The sequence below is a fragment of the Astyanax mexicanus genome, chromosome 24 (assembly GCF_023375975.1).
Source record: "Astyanax mexicanus isolate ESR-SI-001 chromosome 24, AstMex3_surface, whole genome shotgun sequence".
NCBI lineage: Eukaryota > Metazoa > Chordata > Actinopteri > Characiformes > Acestrorhamphidae > Astyanax > Astyanax mexicanus.
Genome location: NC_064431.1, coordinates 34,216,401 through 34,240,625, shown reverse-complemented (window position 1 = coordinate 34,240,625; position 24,225 = coordinate 34,216,401). Strand labels below are relative to the sequence as shown.

Genomic DNA, 24,225 nt, shown 5'->3' with positions numbered 1-24,225 from the left:
TATTATTCCTATCGACAAGATTTCAAAAAAGTAAACAACAAGCTGTTGTTTTTTCTATTTATGTGCTTATTAATGTTTTTAAAGTACTTACAACTTAATTTATAATCATTAATAAACTCCTTTATAAACTATTTTTGAACCCGTTATAAAGGAGCCTGATTTTGAAGTGTTACCTCACAGAGTTCAGAGAAAAACAGTAGATAATTCAGACTGTAATTTTCTCAGAGGACGTCTGAGAAAAACACCTACATGATCGTTCTGGACGAGAATAAAATCACAGAGGATAAAAAAACCCATAAAAGAGAAAAATACCCCAGGAAGTGCATCATCACATCACCACCCTGACTCTAAACCAGGAGTCAGAATGAATATCGGATTATTCTGATATTGTTGTTTTTAAGACACTTCCTCAAACAGTCATATTTGTAAAATTACTGGAAACTTCTGTAAAAAAGAGCTGTGGAATTTACTGCATCATACAGAAGCAGTGATTAACTCACCCGTCGCTCTTCTTATAGAGGAATCCTGATTTCTCGGTGCCGTACTGCTTATTGCCTTGAAGCTGATGCATACTGTACACTGTCTGTCTGCTTAAAGAATCCTGCACACACACACACACACACCTATGTTAGTGATCTATAGGCGAGTCGTGCAGCTTGATTCAGAGCGTGTCAGTGTGACTTTGCTATCATAACGACAGGAAAAGTACACCTTGCTCAGCTCGAAACTCAACACAAAAGTCTAATTCTCTTAATTAATCGTGGGTGTGTTTAATTTTGGGCGTAACGTGAAATAATAAACCAATCAGAGTGTCTCTTGCTCATCATTCCCTTTAAGAGTCAGGTGCGCTTAGATTTTTTAGTAAACACTGTAATTCTTAAAATTAGACATAATAAGACATATTGGCCGAATTATGGCTCAATTGTAGTGATCTATAGGTGAGTCGTGCACCATGCAGCTCGATTTAGGATGTGTCAGTGTGTCTTTGCTATCGTAACGATGGGAAAAGTACACTTAACGTGTCTTGAAACACACACAAAAGTCATCTGCTAATTCTCTATTAATTAATTATGGGTGTGGTTAATTATCTTTTGGGTGTAACGTGAAATAATAAACCAATCAGAGTGTCTCTTGCTCATCATTCTCTTTAAGAGTAGATCAGGTGAGCTCTGTCTTTGGTGGATTGCTATTGTAACGGTGCAGCTACCTGGACGTGTTCAACAAACTCTTCTCAGCAGAGGAAACTGAGCTGCTGGTTGACGCTGTGAAGGAGCTCCAGCAGCTCATTTACGGGAACAGCAATGTTATTTTATTTACTATTCTGTTTATTGTTGATGTAAAAGTTGGGTTTGTGCTGCTGTGTGTTCATGTGTGTGTAATAAGTGGGGGTGTACGCTCAGCTCGGCACAGAGCCTGTGTTACCGAGATAGCGATGAACGTCTGACTGTTGGCGTCTGTCTAGGTTGTATTCAGCTATTTAAAACAGGCAGGTACGAGATAGCAATGAACATCACAGTAGATTCTGTTTAATAATTTAAAACAACATATTATTGCGTTATTTTTAAAATATTGATAATCAGCAATATGCAGGAACTTGGATTAATGTGCTTTATAATAAAACTGCTGAGAATAAAATAACTCTAAGAAAACAAACATAAAGTGAATGTGATGTTCAGTAAATGTAAAACAGCTTAACAGAAGAGTGTTTATCACATCAGAACCTAATAACAACAGATACTGAATCAGATAACAACATGCAGCCATGCCACACACACACACACACACACACACTACACACTCACACACACACTACACACTCACACACACACTGCATGCAAATCCATTAATGCAAACTTACTCTCCTAGACTGATCGCATTGAGAAAAAAGAAACATCATGTTAGTATTTATTACAGCCGTACATTTCTGCTCACACAGTTTATATATATATATTTATATTCCACTTAAAAATGATGATTTTCTTTGATTTTACCAAATTGAAAACCTCTGGAATATAATCAAGAGGAAGATGGATGATCACAAACCATCAAACCACCAAACTGAACTGCTTGAATTTTTACACCAGGAGTAAAGCAGCATAAAGTTATCCAAAAGCAGTGTGTAAGACTGGTGGAGGAGAACATGATGCCAAGATGCATGAAATTAAAACTGTGATTAAAAACCAACCAGGATTATTCCACCAAATATTGATTATTTCTGAACTCTTAAAACTTTATGAATATGAACTTGTTTTCTTTGCATTATTTGAGGTCTGAAAGTTCTGCATCTTTTTTGTTATTTCAGCCATTTCTCATTTTCTGTAAATAAATGCTCTAAATGAGAATATTTTTATTTGGAATTTGGGAGAAATGTTATCTGTAGTTTATAGAATAAAATGGGCTGAATGGTGTGAATCGTGTGTGTGTGTCTCTGTGTGTGTGTGTGTGTGTGTGTGTGTTACCTCTTTAAGTTCAGGTTGTACTGCAGTTTTTAGTTGATCCCGTAGTGAACACAACTGCCTCTTCTCCTCATCCTGCCTGTGCTTAATCTACACACACACACACACACACACACACCAGGTGTTAACATAGCAATCCACCAAAATCAGAGTCCACCTGGCTCTTAAAGTGAGATGTTTTTTTACCTGTTCATTATCTGTTATTTAGTACACCAGTGACGACTTTCTTCTTCAGGACATTTTCATACAGTTGTTCTTTCTATGAACAGTATTTGTGCTCTAATGGTTCTGATTAATTTAAAATCTTCTCTCAGTTTCACAGCTGCTGGTTTTTCACTCAAATTCATCAAGTTTTTATAACTATAAAAGTTCGGTCTATACAGATAAAACTCAAATCTGAAACTGAGCGTTCAGATATTCAGCACTGATGAGCAAGGGACTCTGATTGGTTTATTTCACGCTACACCCAAAAATTAATCAAACCCGTGATTAATGTGGGTTTCGAGTTGAGAAAGGTGTACTTTTCCCGTCGTTATGACAGCAAAGACACACTGACAAGCTCTAAATTAAGCTAATTTGATCTTATTTTAATCGATTACACCACAGGTTTGTACAGAAGCAGCATCAAATTAGACATCAGGTAATCATGGTAATCATCACGTCTGATTTTAACATTACTGCTGCCTCCGTTTATATCACAGCTCCAAATCTCTCCATCATTCTGATCTGAGAACATTAATAATAAAATAATTCTGATTTATTTTCTGAGAGCAGAACTGGAACCTGGCAACCTTGAAGTTTCGTGATCAGAGCAACAAAAGAACCTCAGCTTTACAATAACAGACCCCGACTACAGAAACCCAACAGAACATGCTGGCGCTGAATGTCTGAACATTTATTTTCAGATCTGGGTTTAATCTGTTCAGACTGAGCTTTTAGAGTTAAAAAAAGTAATCAATAACATGAAAACCAGAGAGCTGTGAGAAACTATGGGTGAAAAACAAGAAGTGAAGCTGAGAGAAGATAGAAAATCAATCAGAAACATTAGAGCACAGATATAGTTCATATCCAGAACAACCGTACGGAATCTCCTGAAGAAGAAAGTCGTCACTGGTGTACTGAATAACAGATAATGAACAGATACACCAAAAAACAACAGAAAAACACAGAAACATTGTGAGTTCTGTAAAGAAAAACCCTAAAACTACTGTTAATAACATCAGCAACAACCTGCAGAGATCAGGAGTGAAGATATCACAATCTACTGTTCACAAAAAACTTCATGAACAACAGTACAGAGGATTCAATTAAAGATGAAAACCACTAATCAGCAACAAAGAATCTGGGTAAATTTATATTTTATGGATGACCTTATTAATTGCACTGCGTATAACAAGCTCTCTTTTAACGTTTTATTCCCTGAAACTCTATATATAAAATAAACTGTAGTAATTTTAATGTTTTTAAAGCTCTGTCTCTATATAAATCCTGGATGCTGTAAAGCGTATACGAGGGACCGGCCTCGGGCCAAACATCCACCAGTGAGGCTGAATTAAAGAGGACGTTTCTGCAGGAGGAGCTGTTCATACACTACAACTGTAATAAATCACATCTGACATGTGATGGAAATAAAAATAATTCAGTTTTATCTCATGCATTACATGTTAGGACTGAATTCCCAAACTAATCAATCATTTAACCTAGTAAATGTATTTTATATTACATAATATACATATATAATGTTGAATGTACTGTACTGTATCTTCTACTATATATAATACTATACTATATTTATACATACAGCTCTGTAAAAATATAAGAGAGCACTTATTTAAAAATGATGAGTTTCTTTGATTTTATCAAATTAAAAACCTCTGGAATATAATCAAGAGGAAGATGGATGATCACAAACCATCAAACCACCAAACTGAACTGCTTGAATTTTTACACCAGGAGTAAAGCAGCATAAAGTTATCCAAAAGCAGTGTGTAAGACTGGTGGAGGAGAACATGACTGTGATTCTCAGGGTAAAGAATGACTCACAGTGCTGAGTCCTCCGGTCAGAGCGTCGATGTACTGCTTCAGCTTCTCTGTGGCGGCGAGACACTCCTGAAAAAAACTAATACAGAAAAAGAACAGAGTGTTTAGAGTAATTATAAAACAAATTCTAGTGAAAAAAATCAAATATATGCAGTAGTTCCATTTACTTAAATGTAATCAATCAAACAAAACTTAAATTCTTTCATTTTATACTGAAGCTAAAAATTAATACAACCTTTATTATACTATACTGCACGTTTTTACACAAGTTAGAATACAGTACGTTTCAGTCTCTTTCAGAAAAGAGCCGTTTAAGAGCTCTGACACTCTTATGCAAATAAGCTGTTTCTGGCCACGCCCCATGTTTACACTTAGAGTTTATGTATCAATGAGTAGTGCACTGTGCAGCTTGATTTAGAGCGTGTTTTTTTGTTATTTCAGTCATTTCTCATTTTCTGTAAATAAATGCTCTAAATGAGAATATTTTTATTTGGAATTTGGGAGAAATCATCAGTTTCAGGAGAAAATAGAGAAGCACATTCATGCAAAGCGCTTTCAGCATTAATCACCCGCCCACACACTCTACACCATCTCTCCAACATCACCAAACACACACCGTCATTAAACTATACACTCTTACAATACTGTTATTAATGCACAACTAAACCGAGACTTCGAGGGTTCAATTACAATATTTTATTATAACAATAAAATACAGATCTACTGTTATATACCATCTATATTCAGACCCAGCCAATAAATTACACACCTAGCTTTTTAAATGTCTATAACCTTCTGGTTCACACTAAGAGACTGTAGCTCACATGCACAAAGTCTATTATCACTCCTTCCTCCTGTCTGGTTTAAACAGCAGCAGAGCTTCTGAATATATCTACACTGATGGGCGTGGTGTTCTGGAAATGAGGTGTGTTCAGGTACATTTCTGGAGTTTTATCTTGTTTATCTTGGTAACAGAAAACACAGGAGCTCCACTGACTGAATACAACCTAGACAGACGCCGACAGTCAGACGTTCATCACTATCACTAGTGATGCTCCCACACCAGGAGGGTTAGGAAGACCAGCACATGCCTCCTCTGATACATGTGAAGTCAGACTCCGCCTCTTTTCGAACCTTTTAGCCGAGTAGCATCACAGCGCTAACGCTCGGAGGAAAGCGCAGCGACTCGGTTCTGATACATCAGCTCACAGACGCAGCCTTATGCTGATCCACATCACCCTAGGAGTGATGAATAGGGGAAAGAGAGAGCGCCCTCTACTGTACTGTACCCACCCAGAGAGAGCAAGACCAACTGTGCTCTCTCAGGGCTCCGGCAGCTGATGGCAAGCTGCATGACTGGGATTCAGACCAGTGGTCGGACCAGTGATCTCCTGATTATAGTGGCAGCGCTTTAGTCCGCTGGACCACTCAGCGCCCCCACAGACAGATTTTTATTGTGATTTTTTATTATGAAAAACACAAATAAATATATAACGTATTTCCTTACTTGCACTGCGAGTGGTAGTGTTTGATGAGATTCTGCAGGAGATCCACACCTTTTTTGGTTTTAATTTCATTGACTTTGATGAGATACTGTTAAAGAGGGGGAAAATCAGTTAAAACATTAAAACATTGAGCCACTTCTGTTAAAAAAAGCACATAAAACTTATATATAAAACACTTTATCTAAACAAATCTGAAATATCCGTAATCTGTGTGCCAATTATTTGAAGTATTAAAGTCTGACACATATCTGATACGCAGCGATGCATCTCAGTTTATACAACAGTTAGTTTCTTTATTCATTTTGTAAAAAAAGAAACTGTTGTATAAAAGCAATAGAACACGAGAGGGAGTGTGTTATCACCAATAACACACAACATCGAGTGTCCTATTCATGCAACTTTTGTTCAACTGCACTACCTCCATTCTACATTACACACACTAAAGACTGTACTTTTACACTTTACATTGTACATTCTATTTTCTATTTGATTGTATTTATATGTATCTGTATCTTTATATTTAATATATTTTATTTTGTAACTTTGTGTCTGCTGCTGGATGTCTAGAATTTCCCCTCGGGGATCAATAAAGTATCTATCTATCTATCTATCTATCTATCTATCTATCTATCTATCTATCTATCTATCTATCTATCTATCTATCTATCTAGTTCTGAGGTAAATGTATGAGAAAAATAGCAGTTTTATGTAAATATATAAGAAAAATGGAAGTACTGACATAAATGTATGAGAAAGAACTGTACTGAGGTAATTGTATAACTGTAAAAGCAGTTCTGAAGTAAATGTATGACTTAAATGGCAGATCCGATGTAAATGTCAAAAAGCTGCAGGAGAGCTGAGGAGAGCACACACACAGTCCATTTCACATGTATTTGTGTTTTTGTATTTGTGGCAGTTAAAAACACTGTATAAAATGAGCTGATTTACAGGTTGTGTGTGGATTCCTATAACCAGATGAATGAAATTCTACACACTATCAGCATTTCTACAGAAAACAGGATTAATTTTACAGCTGATTTCTCACCTCACACATCTGCAGCTGAAACATCCGCCGCTCTTTCTCCAACTCCTCCGCTATCTCTCCTCCACTCACCTCCGTCCTCACCATCCCGTACTGCCTCGCCAGCTCCCGCTTCTCCTTCTCAATCTTACTGCTGGAAAAACACACAAAACACAATCAACCATACAACAATATATATATATATATATCTACAGCTCTGTATAAACATAAAGAGAGCACATCAGTTTCTGAATCAGTTTCTCTGATTTTACTATTTATAGGTTTATGTTTGAGTAAAATGAACACTGTTGTTTTATTCTATAAACTACAGACAACATTTCTCCCAAATTCCAAATAAAAATATTCTCATTTAGAGCATTTATTTACAGAAAATGAGAAATGACTGAAATAACAAAAAAGATGCAGAACTTTCAGACCTCAAATAATGCAAATAAACCAAGTTCATATTCATAAAGTTTTAAGAGTTCAGAAATAATCAATATTTGGTGGAATAATCCTGGTTTTTAATCACAGTTTTAATTTCATGCATCTTGGCATCATGTTCTCCTCCACCAGTCTTACACACTGCTTTTGGATAACTTTATGCTGCTTTACTCCTGGTGCAAAAATTCAAGCAGTTCAGTTTGGTGGTTTGATGGTTTGTGATCATCCATCTTCCTCTTGATTATATTCCAGAGGTTTTTAATTTGGTAAAATCAGAGAAACTCATAATTTTTAAAAGATCTCTTATTATTATCTCTTTTTACAGAGCTGTAGAAGGTGAACATAAACGCGTTAAATTATTGCACAAACAAGAGGTTCCAATGTACCCAACATCCCAGTTAACTGCTGTAAACATATATTATAAATAAGATCTTGTTGCATTGTGAGCAGCATTTTAAAAGGAAGTTCTTTCAGTTCTTAGTTTCCTTTTGAAGTATTTCTACATCACTTTTAGAGTCGCTGATCAGAATCCTCGATATTACAGCTAAAAGGAAGCTGAACTTCTGACTGTATAAACCCAACTTTTACATCAACAATAAACAGAACAGTAAATAAAATAACATTGCTGTTCCCGTAAATGAGCTTAGTTTTATCCAGCACTGCATTTTTACGACTAAACAATATGAAGGGTGTTTTAAAACTTTTAAATGATGTCTGATACTGTTTGTTATTTGTTGTATATTAAACAGAATAAAGATTTATTTCTCTGTTTTTTCTCTCATGTTTGGGAAATCTGAGTGGTGATATTTTTGTCTAATAAATCTAAATACTGTCCCTGAGCTCCTCCTCCAGTTTATTATCATCTGGGGAAAAGCTTCATAAAGCTGCTCTACCGTCAGAACTGAGATAAAATTAAGCAGTAAAAACACAATAAGCTTCCAGCTAAACGACAGAAACGCAAACACTTACAATTTATTCTCATAATCCCTCCACGCTTTATCAAACGGCTTCTTCAGGTCCTGCAGGGAGAGGAAGAGGAATTTCTCATCTATTGATAATAAGTGCTGAGGTAAATGCATGAGAAAAAAGCAGTGCTGAAGGAAATGTATGACTTAAATAGCAGTTCTTGTGTAAATGTATGAGAAATAAGCAATTCTGAGGTAAATGTATGAGAAAAATAGCAGTTTTTATGTAAATGTATGTGAAAAATTGCAGTTCTGATGTAAAGTATAAAAAATGGCAGTACTGAAGTAAATGTATGGAAAAAGGCAGTACTGAGGTAAATGTATGAGACAAATAGCAGTTCAGATGTAAATGTATAAAAAATGGCAGAACTGAGGTAAATGTATGACTGAAATAGCAGTACTAAAGTAAATGTATGACTGAAGCCGAAATAGCAGTACTGAGGTAAATGTATGACTGAAACTGAAATAGCAGTGCTGAGCTTAGCGTATGAGTAAAATATCAGTACTGAGGTACATTTATGGCTGAAATAGCACTGTTAAGGTAAATTTATGATTAAACAGCTATTTTAAAGTAAATGTATGACTGTAGTAGCACTGCTGAGGTAAATGTATGACTGTAATAGCTAAAACAGTATTGCTGAGGTAAATTTATGATTAAAACAGCAGCGCTGATGTAAATGTATGGGAGAAAAATCAGTGCTGAGGTAAATGTGTAATTAAAACAGCAGTGCTGAAGTAAATTAAGACTTAAATAGCTGTAGCAGTTCTGAGGTAAAGGTATACAACGTTTTAGAGGTAAAAAATAGCATCAAAATTAATAAACAGCTTAGCTTGTGTTTATACATATATATATATATATATATATTAGCTTGTGTTTATACATATATATATATTAGCTTGTGTTTATACATATATATATATATATATATATATATATATATATATATATATATTAGCTTGTGTTTATACACATATATATATATATATATATTAGCTTGTGTTTATACATATATATATATATATTAGATTGTGTTTATACATATATATATATATATTAGATTGTGTTCAGTATAAGGAGAAATAAACCTTCAGTTTCTGTCTGATCCTCTGACTGAACTCTTAACTGTAAAAACCTCAGAACTCACGTGATTTTCTGAAACACTAAACTGATTTATAAACTTACACCTTTAACCTCTTTCAGATCCCCTTTCACCAGAGAGTCCAGGAAGAAGTTGATGTTGTGCAGCATGCTCTTCAACTGCAGGAAGGAAGATGATGAAACACAGGGATTCGTTATTTATGCACCAATCAGAACATGCTGTAATTTACACACACACACACACACACACACACACACACACACTGCACTACTGCTCACTATTCACTAACATCAGTTACTGTACTATTATATACTAAATAATAAGTTTAAATTATAAAAACAAGCAAATAATAAAATAATTAATTAGGAAGAAATAAAATAATTTGGAATAAAAGGTTGGAATTCAGACGGGCTCAAATGTAAAGCAGTTTAACAATGAGATAAATAATTAGAATAACACAATATAAACACAATTAAAGAAATAGATTGAGCTAAATAAGTCATTGATGGAGCTAAAATAAAACTATAATAATAAAAAACTATAAATATAAAAATAAAAATAAAACTAAAATAAGGTAGAAAAATATAAAAAAAGGAAAGAACAAGATAAATGAAATAAAATGGTAAAAGGCCAAAAGTAAAACCAGTAATAATAAAACAAATTAAGAGATGAAATGAATAAAATAAATTGAAAGGCTAAAAGGTAAAATATAAAATTAGATAAATAAAATATTCAGTGGAGCTAAAAAAAAAGCACGAATAATACAAGCATATACTGAATCAAATATAATATTAATCTCCTCAACTACTCCCTTAATTCTTCTGACAACAAACATATACTGTATCTCTAAAAGTTTCCGAAGAATGTTTTTAGCTGTTTTAGGTTTTATTTAATTTCATTAAATAATTCAATAATTCATGCGCAATAAATCAAACACAATGATTATGTAAATGTTGGAAAAGAAACGAAACAAGAACAATGAGCTGCACAAATCAGAATTTCCTTACTGAATATTATACAACAAAACATATAATAAAAGTTTCAAAATAGCAATATACTTAAAAAGCATTCTATTTTGTATTTTTTACCTTTAATTGTTTGTTTTAATTGTTTATGCAGCACTAAATAAAGCTGCACTTTAGTTCTGTGGTAGAGTATTGTTGCTACATTATTTAAATTTTGTAAAATGTTTAAAATTAAAATATGTTTTCAGTTATTCAGACAATGAAGGAACACATAAGGAGTCATGTAGTAACTTGTAGGTGGTCCCGATTAGTGCCAGTTTCATCATGCGACGGCAGTTGAGGGTACTTCCTGAATAGTTCCTGAATTGTTTGGATTGATTTATCTTTCTATCTTTTTAATTCACTAAATAATTTCATATGTTTTTCTTCATAGTTTGGATGATATTAGTATTATTTTCCAATACATTTACTCCAATAAAAGCAGGATAAACTCTTTTTAATGCCCTTATTTTTAGAAGGAACCATTAAGCAGGTGTCTGAATACTTTTGTCTATATACTGTTTGTTAGTTGTTTGTTTAGGTTTAGTTTAAAGGTAAACTCTGTGTATTAAAGCTGATCTCAGACTGACTCACCAGGTTCTTCATGGGTGTCAGCAGCTCTTTAGAGAACTCAGCGAACTTATTAAAGGCCGAGGCCACTTCCTGTTCTCCGTTACTGCGGAAATTCACCGCCAGCTTCTCCATGGAGTTAATGAACACCTCCAGATGTGATATATGATCTGGAGGGAACCATAAAATAACACATAATAAACACTTAAAAAACGTATAAACTCTGAACTATCACATTCAACTGGACATGATATAAATTCTATAAAATCATTTATTACATAATTGTTTGTACATATAAAACACAAGGCTTGTCGTGATGCTCATCGCTATCTTACACCCTGTCTGGTTTAAACAGCAGCAGATCTTCTGAATATATCTACACTGATGGGCGTGGTGTTCTGGAAATGAGGTGTGTTCAGGTACATTTCTGGAGTTTTATCTTGTTTATCTTGGTAACAGAAAACACAGGAGCTCCACTGACTGAATACAACCTAGACAGACGCCAACAGTCAGACGTTCATCGCTATCTCGGTAACACAGGCGCGCCGAGCCGAACGTACACCCCCACTTATTACACACACATGAACACACAGCAGCACAAACCCAACTTTTACATCAACAATAAACAGAATAGTAAATAAAATAACATTGCTGTTCCCGTAAATGAGCTGCTGGAGCTCCTTCACAGCGTCAACCAGCAGCTCAGTTTCCTCTGCTGAGAAGAGTTTGTTGAACACGTCCAGGTAGCTGCACCTTTACAATAGCAATCCACCAAAGTCAGAGCTCACCTGATCTACTCTTAAAGAGAATGATGAGCAACATTAAGACACTCTGATTGGTTTATTATTTCACGCTATGCCCAAAATTAACCACACCCATGATTAATTAAGAGAATTAGTACATGCCTAAAAATTAGGTGTACTTTTCCCGTTGTTACGATAGCAAAGACACACTGACCTAACCGCTCTAAATCAAGCTGCACTGTTTGAGCGGTTAATGATGTGGTTAACAGATCTCTAAAATAGAGCCCTGTATCTGGTTGTTGTTTTATCGTCTCTGCATGTATTATATATTGTATTATATATTGTATTATATATTGTATTATATATTGTATTATATATTGTATTATATATTGAGATGGTGCTGCAGGTGTGATGTTACCTTGACCTGATGAATGCTTGGCTTTAGCAGCTTTCTTCATTTTCTGCAGTACAGTCCGGTCTGAGTCCAAAGCCTGTAAAATAAACCCGGTTTCAGTGAATTACTGAATAATAATGAAAAAACAACTTCATCAGTATCCAGAGAAAACCATGCCCAGCATGAAATCAGCAGTGGAACTCTCCCAAACTCTCCTTTTTACTAAGTTTGACTTCCTATAACTCCAAAATGCTACAGTAAAATCACCTTATATTTATATAATTAATAGTATAGAAAGGTTTCTTCAATTATTTAATGGTTTTGTTTGATTACAGTTTGATTTCCAGGTTTTATAGAACTCCAAAATCTGGTTTATACAAAACATATAGACATTTTTCCAAAGTTTGACCTCCCATAACTCCAAAATGCTACAGTAAAATCACATAATATTTATAGCATTAACAGTATATAAAGGGTTCTTTAAGAATTTAATGATTTTGTTTGATAACAGTTTGATTTCCAGGTTTTATAGAACTCCAAAATATGGTTCATACAAAAATAGCGAACAGACATTTTTCCAAAGTTTGACCTCCCATGACTCCAAAATGGTATACTAAAATAATTTAATACTCATATCAGTAATATTATAGAAAGGTTTCTTTGAGAAATGTATGGTTTTGTTTGATAAAAGTTTAATTTCCAGGTTTTATAAAACTCTAAAATCGGGTTTATACAAAAACGAATAGACATTTTTCCAATGTTTGGCTTTCCATAACTCCAAAATGCTCCAGTAAAATCACTTTAAACATAAACCTTAAATACATGAGAAAAAGATCTTTACAAATTTAGTGGTGTGATATAAATTGTTTTGATTTTCATGTTTTATAGAACTCCAAATTTTGCTCTATACACAACTAAATTCACAAATTTCCACATTTCCAACCCCTAATTTCTTACATTTAACATCACATAATTTCAAATTATTACAGTATTAATACTCGAAACATACATAATGAACACAAGTACAAGTGATCTTCAAGACATCTGTGGTGTAAATTGAAAACACTTTGATTTTCTTCTTTAATAAGATAATATTAAATAAAGTTTATTGAGTGTAAAACTCGTTTCTGCAGGAGAAGCGAGAGCAGCTTTCTCCCCCAGCTCTGCTGTGCACGCAAACTACCGTAATACACAGTTTATACTCTCACCACAACTTTCACACAGATTAAAAATCAGTGTAAAATTCTAATTCACAGGGTCCCAATTTAATTTTGATATATATTTAGATTCAATTGGATTTAGATCAGTTTTTTATAGAACTAATGTTAATGTAAATGTACGAGCAACTCCAAATCAACTCCAGCATCAGAAAAGAGCTTGAAAAAGATGCTTTTAAGGTGGAACAGAAAATAAAATATAAATGATCATATTGTCCAGATTTATCTTTTACTGTAAAGAAAACTATAAAGTGTAATCTCTAAATTATAAATCTTATTTTCTGATTAAATCTGGGTAATAATCTGAGTTAGCTCGTGGCTAACGTTAGCACAGTAAAGTGTCTCAGTTCTGATTAGACAGAAGACAAATCTGGAACATCCCTTTTTACTGTCGTTTCCTGTTGAGGAAATTAAAGGCGGTTGCAGAAACTCTGTTCCTCAGTGTGATGCTGAGTAAATTCGGCTTTCAAAACGACTCATCCTGAGTTACCAACTCAAACTCAAACTCAAACTCAAACTCAGACACGCTAACTATTTAAAATTAGCTGCATCAGGTTTTCTGTAAATCCACTGTAGATCTAGATGCAGTAGTTGAAACAAAAGCATGATATTTATTTAATAAACATGAAACGCCATGAAGCACCATTTCTGCTTTATTAAATGACAAAAATAAAGTGTACTAAAACTTTTGATCGTAGTGTAAATCAAACATAAAATGTGTTTCCATCCACTGAGACGTCATTGCTTCACATGAAAAGTACTATCAGGTCAACAACAACAACAGCCGAGTGCATTTAGACCTCACCAACCAAGTTACGAAACACCGCCCCCGAGCCGTATCTCTAACCTTACTGGGAATTAGGGAATCACATGACTGCACTTTGTAGCTCAATTTAATTTTCTTAGCTTTGTTTGCTACCTATCTCTGCTGATACATTCTGAACTGGGCTGAGTGATGCACTCTTGAGAGGGGTATCCAGTTAAATTTGTGTTAGGGTGTCTTTAAATGATCTGCTTTTTCTAAGTATACTGAAATTTTGGACTGGTAGTGTATATCATCCATCTGAGTGATGGGGCTGAGTGATTTATTTAGGAGAGGGAAATCCAGTTAGTGGTGTTAAATGGTTAAATAATGACCATTTCTGCTTACTGACTGGACCTGAAGAGCTTAAATGGAAAATAATAAAGGGAAAAATGGAGGCAGCCTAAAACTTTCCACTGTTAGAGTAAATCAAACATAAATCCAACATTAAAATTAGTTTTATCCACTAAGGAGTTTCTGCTTCACATGCAAAGTAAACTATTAGAGCGTATTCAGATCTCACCAACCAAGAATGCTAAACTGCTGAGATCCTGAGATACCACGTCACCAAACACAGCCAACAGTTACGAAGCTCCGCCCCCTCGAGCCGTATCTCTAACCTTACTGGGAAATTTGAGTTTCCTCTGGATTTCCGCTTCAGTTATCTCCTCCTAACGTCCCTGAGCTCAGAGTAAACACTCCGAGAATCAGACAGAAAAGAGGAACTGAGCAAATATTTACCACATTAACCCTAAAACTGAACACCACGTTAACCCTGTTCAACAGATTAACACTTACACACCACAAACAACGACTTTCTAACAGTTTTTCATTCCAGCATTATATTTTTACCATATTCTGCACTTTTAGTTTATTTATTCTCTGCTGTTCACATCTCTATAAATGTACACTGCTAAACTAAATGATTATATAACTGTGTTCTTACACATCCTGTACAACAGACATAAATGATTTTCTCAAAACACAACAACTGCTGTGTTTAACTGCACTACCTCTATTACACACACACACTAAAATACTCTACTTTTTACTCTATTATTTTTACTGGATTTTTTTTACTGATTATTTATATATTTATTTATTTTTATTTCTTCTTGGGTTTACCTGCTTTGAGATTAACTGTTCTGCAATTGGGTTCAACAACCCTCTGGGCTGGAGAGCTACTAGTCTATTAATCAGGTCAATAACCAGTAACTCCAGTCTGATTTAAGCTCCTCCTCCTGCAGAACCTCAGTACTGATCCTCACTGACTCTAAAGGAGAAGAAGAAGAGACAGAACTAAAGAAGAGATAGAGCTGAAGAAGCGATAGAAAAAGAGACAGAAGAAGAGATAGAACTGAAGAAAAGACAGAACTGAAGAAGAGATAGAGCTGAAGAAGGGATAGAAGAAGAGAGAGCTGAGGAAAAGACAGAGGAAGAGATAGAGCTGAAGAAGAGATAGAGCTGAAGAAGAGATAGAGCTGAAGAAGAGATAGAGCTGAAGAAGAGATAGAGCTGAAGAAGAGACAGAACTGAAGAAGAGATAGAGCTGAAGAAGAGATAGAACTGAAGAAGAGACAGAGCTGAAGAAGAGATAGAGCTGGTGTTTATCAGGACAGAAGATGAGCAGGAGGAGGGAGATAACACCAGAGCTGAAGATGTTCCTGATCTGTTGGCTTTGTTCTCTCTCTCTGTTCGTCTGTTGAAACCAACTTCCTGTAAAAGCCTGGTTTCTATGGAAACGTCATTGTGAAAGCTGAGGATCTCGCCGTCCTTCCGTCTCTAAAAACACTGAGCCAAATGTCCCCAGCGTGAATAAATTACCCACAATTCCTCACTGTCCGTCCGGACGCTTCATATCAGCCGTCTGATTCGCTGCTGCTGGATAATACTGAAGAACTTCAGAAATGCCAGCTGGGGAGGAGCCTCTTTAATTTTTTGTAATTCATGTATAATTTTTGTTCCGATTCACAATTATGAGCTAATTTGTGTTTGTGTCCCACTTAAAATCTCAATTAAACACATTTAATTTTGTGGTTGTAATTTGACAAAATGTGAAAAATTGTAAGAGGTATGAATACATTTGAAAGCTGCTGTAAAATCTGTAAATATAATGTTTTTGTTGGAGGACCTGTATTATTTCTGAGTGAAATTCTCAGCACAGAGCAGCAGCAGTAGAGCAGAATTCCTCCGTCAGCAGAGCTGATCCAGAGCTGCTATTGTTATTAGAGCAGAGTCACAGAGTCAGGAATTCAGTACAGCTTCTGTCTGCATTTAGTTACAACAAGATAAACACCACACCAAACCCAGGATAAACCAGATAAACACCACACCAAACACAGGATAAACCAGATAAACACCACACCAAACACAGGATAAACCAGATAAACACCACACCAAACACAGGATAAACCAGATAAACACCACACCAAACCCAGGATAAACCAGATAAACACCACACCAAACACAGGATAAACCAGATAAACACCACACCAAACCCAGGATAAACCAGATAAACACCACACCAAACACAGGATAAACCAGATAAACACCACACCAAACACAGGATAAACCAGATAAACACCACACCAAACACAGGATAAACCAGATAAACACCACACCAAACACAGGATAAACCAGATAAACACCACACCAAACACAGGATAAACCAGATAAACACCACACCAAACCCAGGATAAACCAGATAAACACCACACCAAACACAGGATAAACCAGATAAACACCACACCAAACCCAGGATAAACCAGATAAACACCACACCAAACACAAGATAAACCAGATAAACACCACACCAAACACAGGATAAACCAGATAAACACCACACCAAACACAGGATAAACCAGATAAACACCACACCAAACACAGGATAAACCAGATAAACACCACACCAAACACAGGATAAACCAGATAAACACCACACCAAACACAGGATAAACCAGATAAACACCACACCAAACACAGGATAAACCAGATAAACACCACACCAAACACAGGATAAACCAGATAAACACCACACCAAACACAAGATAAACCAGATAAACACCACACCAAACACAGGATAAACCAGATAAACACCACACCAAACACAGGATAAACCAAATAAACACCACACCAAACACAGGATAAACCAGATAAACACCACACCAAACACAGGATAAACCAGATAAACACCACACCAAACACAGGATAAACCAGATAAACACCACGCCAAACACAGGATAAACCAGATAAACACCACGCCAAACACAGGATAAACCAGATAAACACCACACCAAACACAGGATAACAGAAAATTTAGAGAAAACACAAACATAAACACTATCTGCAGAAAATGAGAAATGGTTAAAATAACAAAAAAGATGCAGAGCTTTCAGACCTCAAATAATGCAAAGAAAACAAGTTCATATTCATAAAGTTTTAAGAGTTCAGAAATAATCAATATTTGGTGGAATAATCCTGGTTTTTAATCACAGTTTTAATTTCATGCATCTTGGCATCATGTTCTCCTCCACCAGTCTTACACACTGCTTTTGCCATCTTCCTCTTGATTATATTCTAAAGGTTTTCAATTTGGTAAAATCAAAGAAACTCATCATTTTTAAATGCTCTCTTACTTTTTCCAGAGCTGCTGGTTGACGCTGTGAAGGAGCTCCAGCAGCTCATTTACGGGAACAGCAATGTTATTTTATTTACTATTCTGTTTATTGTTGATGTAAAAGTTGGGTTTGTGCTGCTGTGTGTTCATGTGTGTGTAATAAGTGGGGGTGTACGCTCGGCTCGGCACGGCGCCTGTGTTACCGAGATAGCGATGAACGTCTGACTGTTGGCGTCTGTCTAGGTTGTATTCAGTCAGTGGAGCTCCTGTGTTTTCTGTTACCAAGATAAACAAGATAAAACTCCAGAAATGTACCTGAACACACCTCATTTCCAGAACACCACGCCCATCAGTGTAGATATATTCAGAAGATCTGCTGCTGTTTAAACCAGACAGGAGGAAGGAGTGAAAATACACTGTTGATGGGGGGTAAGATAGCAATGAGCGTTGCAATGAATTGGTCTTATCTTTTCAGTATCAGTCCTGGTGTTTCTGCAGGCTCGTATTGTAGAGGATATCTGGGTTGGAGTTTGAGTGGATCAGCTGTAGTCGTGTTTACTGAGGCGTCACTTTTACACAGTGGAGAAATCAGAGATCAGACAGAGTGAGGTGGATGTACAGTACAGACCGGAGCTCTGCAGCAGAACCAGCGTGATTTAAAACAACCCACCAGATCAGACCAGTGGGATTTTATTGAGTTTAATGAGAAAAAAATGCTTATAACTAATATTTCAGGCTTATTCTGTATTAATTAACTGCAAACTGGATTTATACACTCTAATTAATCTGAAACAGCACATAAATATACACCTTAATAGTCTCTCAGCGGCTCTCTCTGTATTATACTGTACTATAATTATATAGTTTTTGAATAACACTATCTATTAAAGGATTTAGAACACCCCCAGTAGCCATTTAAGCTCTTTAGATCCTCAGAATAATCTGAAACTCTACTGTAAAACTGCAGCATTTACACACTTACAGCACATTCACACTTTATCAGCATCATAATCCCTAGAAAAAGAAACAGAAACACAGAGAATTCTGTTAAAACTATTAAAAGTAGAAGTTCCTTCTTTTCTTTAAAGAAATTACAGATACAGAAGTCAGAGAGCGGTGAGTACTGTTTCCTACACCTTCAAATAAAGACTCTTAGAAACTGGAGAAAATAAACTGCTACAGGAAGACGTCTGGCTGACCCACATGGAAACAGCAGCTTTAGCCTTTAGCTCAGATTAACATGATTAAGGACTGAGTCTCAGTTTCAGCAGAGAAGAGAAGAATTAGAATTAGAGTTAATCTGACAGGAGAAGAAGAACTGAAGTAATAAAGTTTTTGATAAGTTTTTGATAAGATAAAGTAAAGATAAAATAATAAAAACAACATTTTTTTCAACTATTTATTAATAGTTTATAATTAAAGTTCAGTGGTTGTCTAGACGGGCATTTTTAAACCCCCACTCTGTGAGTTTCTGATCGTTGTTGGTGGTCGATGGTGTTTTTTCTAGAATCTCTATGGAAACAGAGCTTCAGCTCTTCTTCAGTGTTTGGTTCAGATGAAGAATAAGGAAAAAATCAATGAATTCAATAAAAACAAACTCAGAGTTAACAGTCTGAGAGGAGCCTGAGAATTCACAACGTCTCGTTTTATAATTTGTCCTAAAATACAGAAGAAAACTCTATTAGAACAAATTTATTAGATTACATGACGATTAAAAGATTCCAAATTTTAAACAAATAACAAAATCTGACCTCATTATTTGTTATATATTTTTTTGTCGTTTACATTAGGTAACTTTATTTATAGGCCACAAAGCAAGTACAGACTTTATCAAATATATTATCAATCAATAACAATAATAGAATCTAATGTTTTAAGTGCTTTAAGAGGTCAAGCAGTCTAAAGCGCTGCCACTATGATCAGGAGCTCGTTGGTTCAAATCCCAGTCATGCAGCTTGCCATCAGCTGCCGGAGTCCTGAGAGAGCAGAGTTGGTCTCTCTCTCTCTGGGTGGGTACAGTACAGTAGATGGTGCTCTCTCTTTCCCCTCATCACTCCTAGGGTGATGTGGATCAGCACAAGGCTGCATCTGTGAGCTGATGTATCAGAACCGAGTCGCTGCGCTTTCCTCCGAGCGTTAGCGCTGTGATGCTACTCGGCAATGCTACAGCATCAGCAGCAGTATTATTAATATTATCAGTGTTTTTCGTTACTGGTTGGTTTGTAGGTTCATTTGTTCATTTGTTGTGTTTCTGGATTTAGATTTAAGACTAATTTTAAATCCTCTTGATTCTCTGTAATTAAGATCAAGTCTAAATCCTTAATCACCCAGAGGTTGGTGTATATAGTGGGGCTTAACCCTTTAAGACCAGGGATGAAAGAAGCTCATTGCCTTTAAAGGGAGCATTCTGTTTATACAGTTTTTGTGATTCTAAACTCAATGTACTGTGAGATTAATTGATTTATTACATGGTCTAGAATTTCTATCTATCTATCTGTCTTTGTATTGTAACGTAACGGAAAAGGTCCTGGTGCTACAGATTGATTTAATGTCACACATGTTTGTGTATTTTACTGTGAGATTAGTGGAGGTGTTGGAGTGGAGGAGGATAATTGAAGATAATCAGTAAAGAGTGTTGTGGCTTGTTTTATCTGTAAAACGGGACTAACTCGGAGATTTATTCTCTTCAGTGAAGAAAGAGGCACTATATATGATTGTTATAGTGAAGACGAGGGTGGTGTGGGGGGTAAATGCACTGTTATACCACAGTTAGTTCTGACCCTGCAATGTGATTGGCTGAGAAGCGTTCTATGAGTACCGTTATCAGCTGGTAATGCACTGAAACCGAAGCTCTGCATGTATTACTCCGCCACATACATGTAACCTAGCCACGATGCAGCGCTTACAAACCAAACAGCGCAGCTACAAACAGAGCAGTAATGGAACTATTTTAACTGGTGGAGTTTTTTATAACCAAACAGATCCTATTTTCTCCTCTTTAACTCTTTAAAATCTTTCAATAAACAGTGATAATGGAACTGTGATTTAATCGCAATAATACACTCAAGGTTCACGCTATAACCTGTAATATTGGCACTGCTGTGCTGATCTATGACCGCCAGTATTACGCGTTATAGCACGAACCTCGAGTGTATTATTGCTTAAATACATCAGTCTGTGAAGAGTGCTCTTTAAGCCAATAAAGAGCACTCATAATGCTCTATAAGACATTACAGTGAGGCATAACAAAATGTACTTGTTTAAAATGTTTAAAATGCATACAAAAACACTAATGCATTACACCAAAATATACCAAATCTGTGTCATAGTGCATTACTACAACAATACATTGTACAATGTTCTTATGAACAGAGATTATAAGGCATTATACGCTTCTTCATATAAGTTTCTTTATAAACCCTTATACTTGTAGTTTATAATGTGTTATGAATGTCGCTGTAAGTATGAGTTATGAATTATTATACAGGCTTATTACAGTCATTATAAGGTATTATGCATGCCATATAATGCATTATAAATGCATTCATAAGGCATTATAAATACAGGGTTCATAGGAAGTGTTACCAAACTCCTTTATGACACATGATTTTGTGCCAAATTCACATTTTTATAAGTCCCCCCTATTCGTAGGACTTATTCCAGGTTATAGATGCTCCTGGATGGGGATTGGAGGAGATGTGATGGAGATATTTAAGTCATGCTTTCTGCATTAACTCTGGTGTGTTGTTGAATACTCAGCACTGTTCTCAGAGTCTCTTATCCAGACTTTAATCTGCTGTAATTTAATGAAGCTCCCAGATCTGCAGTTCTTCCTTCTGAAACAGGGCGGAGGGGGTGGGATTTGTGGGGATGGGGGGTGTTTGGGGGGTGTTTGGGGGGTCAGTCCCATCACCACACACCCAAACAATCAGTCGTGCGACGTGCTGCACGCTCTATTCACGTGGGGTAATCTCGTGGGCCGGGTCATCACCATGGTTACCGCACACTCGTGCACGTCGGCCCACATTAGAGAAGTCACCGTTCCTATTGTTGTGGACGTGACCTCTGATGCTTCTCCCAATCTGCTGCTACAATACAACACACAAATTCATTACCCATAAGCCCCGGTGATTCGGGGGGCGGAGTGGAGGGGGGCTGTATACTTGGACTAGGGCTGGGCAATATACAGTATATTGTAAAGATCGATATATATTTAATACTGCCTTATACAAGATATTAAAAATTATATTATATCATAGTCTGGCACCAGCTGCTAAACAAGTTACCATTTGTTTGTGTTTTAATTCATAAAAAGAACATACAGCTCTGTTAAAAAAATAACAAGGGTTATTCCACCAAATATTGACCCCCCCACCATAAAGCTGACTACGAAAATAAAGCAGATATGTGTAAAACTGATCATCTAAAGCTCTATCTGTACAAGATTACTTTCTCAGGGGGTTCTGGGTAATTTTCTCTTTTATGGGTTTTTTATCCTCTGTTATGTTATTCTCGTCCAGAACGATCATGTAGGTGTTTTTCTCAGACGTCCTCTGAGAAAATTACAGGCTGAATTATCTACTGTTTTTCTCTGAACTCCGTGCTCCTCCGGTAATTTTAGTTCCGTCCGGACGCACATCTCTGAGTTTCGTCTCCTCGTCTTTAATAAAATAGATATTTGTCCACTGCCGCGCACCGTAATTACTGTACACTTTGGGCAAGCCGCAGTTTCCACGGAGATCCACATTAAAAAAACACAACAGCAAGTGGAAATGGAGGAGCTACTGAACAGCGTAATGTGATGTCATGTGACCGAGAAAAACTAAATCCTAGAAACTCACTGATCCTCTTGTTTTTTCAATTGCAGTCCGGATGCAGGAGTTTTATCACTAAAGAGTAGAAGAGTGAAATATTTGAAATATGAAATATCTCCTTTCTCCGGTACTGGAGATCCCAGCTATTAAATTTCCCTCCCATTATAACCCCCCCACAATCACATCCAGAGCTCAGCTCATAACAAAGACCCTGCAGCACCTCCTCCTCCTCATTCCCACCAGCAGCGTTATAACCGCTCAAACAAACCCGCTAAATCATTATAACCTGCTATAACTGCTGATTCCACACAGAGAGGAACCTCCTCCGCATCCCGCAGATCCCCCCCATCACTGATACTGAGGGTTTATCCAGCCCCGCAGCGGACAAAGAGCCGCGCGCCCCCCGCACACAGCGCTCCTCCCGCTGCCGGGGAAACCGGGGCGAGCCGGGGGGAGGCGGGGGGAACCGGGGAAAGCGGTCGGTTCGGATTAATCGCGTTTAAAAAACGTTTAAAACGAAACAAAGCGGTTCTTAGTGAAGCGGATCAGAACAAAGAATCAAAACAAAAGAAAACCTGAAGCTACACACTTCCTTACCCAGAGGGAAAAATAAAAACCTTCATTTCCACACCGCTAATACGTTTAAACAACGTTCATTTATTCATTTATTAGTGCACATGATTTAACGTTCTTTTCTATCTGGAATTGTGAAAGCTCTTCTATTCTTAGTGATGCATATTAACCAACGTAGATTAAAGAAAAAGCACAAAAATGTTTAGAGGTCTTAGAGGTTGTTTTTCCATCATCAACCATGAGAGATGTAATGCAATCAATAAAGCAACGTTTATTCAACATCTATCTTCTATCTTCTAATCCTAATGATGCATGCTAAGCAACGTAGATTAAAGAAAAAGAACATAAATGTTGCTTAAAGGTTGTTCTTCCATCGAAAACCTTGAATGATGTAATGCAACCAATAAAGCAACGTTTATTCAACGTTCTTTGCTACCTGGGATTGCATAGTGCATAATGTAGGTTAAAGAAAAAGAAGTGCTGGTAAAGTGTCGTTTTTCTATCATCAACCTTAAGAGATGTAATGCAATCAAGAAATAAACGTTTTTTTAACGTTTTTTGCTATCAGGGTTGAGAGTGTATACATGATATTGTATATTTAGCCCAACCATTTATTAAAAGCCTTTAATGCATGAACGTTGATTCAATGTCAGGATTTCAACATTAATAACTGACGGCTATTAAGCAATGTTTAATAAAGCAAACGTTGTGCAAATGTTGTTTTTCCATCATGAAGATTAAAAAGGCAACATTTATTCAACGTTCTTTGCCACAAGAGTTGTGAGTGCACATACGAGCTTAGACTAATCAATATATTTAACATTTATTTAATGTTCTTTGCTATTAAGGGTTGAGTGTATATAAGAGCTCAGCCTAACCTTTCATTTAAAGCTTGTAATAAATCAATGAACATTGATATAATGTCTGAATTGTATCACCAATAACTGATGCATTTATTAAA

At 36.1% G+C, this 24,225-nt stretch overlaps 1 protein-coding gene across 1 annotated transcript in view; it reads right to left on the bottom strand.

Moving 5' to 3' along the window:
- The window catches only part of unm_sa1614 (un-named sa1614), a 50,213-nt gene that overhangs the window by 24,768 nt on the left and 1,220 nt on the right, over window positions 1–24,225 (bottom strand). Inside the window, exons 2-10 of the mRNA XM_022682443.2 lie at window positions 12,267–12,339; window positions 11,130–11,275; window positions 9,615–9,689; window positions 8,436–8,485; window positions 7,047–7,176; window positions 6,004–6,089; window positions 4,500–4,575; window positions 2,460–2,546; window positions 501–601 (exon numbers count right to left, since the gene is read on the bottom strand). Coding sequence (XP_022538164.2) covers window positions 501–601; window positions 2,460–2,546; window positions 4,500–4,575; window positions 6,004–6,089; window positions 7,047–7,176; window positions 8,436–8,485; window positions 9,615–9,689; window positions 11,130–11,275; window positions 12,267–12,339 — 824 coding nt within the window. The remainder of the gene's footprint in view (window positions 1–500; window positions 602–2,459; window positions 2,547–4,499; window positions 4,576–6,003; window positions 6,090–7,046; window positions 7,177–8,435; window positions 8,486–9,614; window positions 9,690–11,129; window positions 11,276–12,266; window positions 12,340–24,225) is intronic.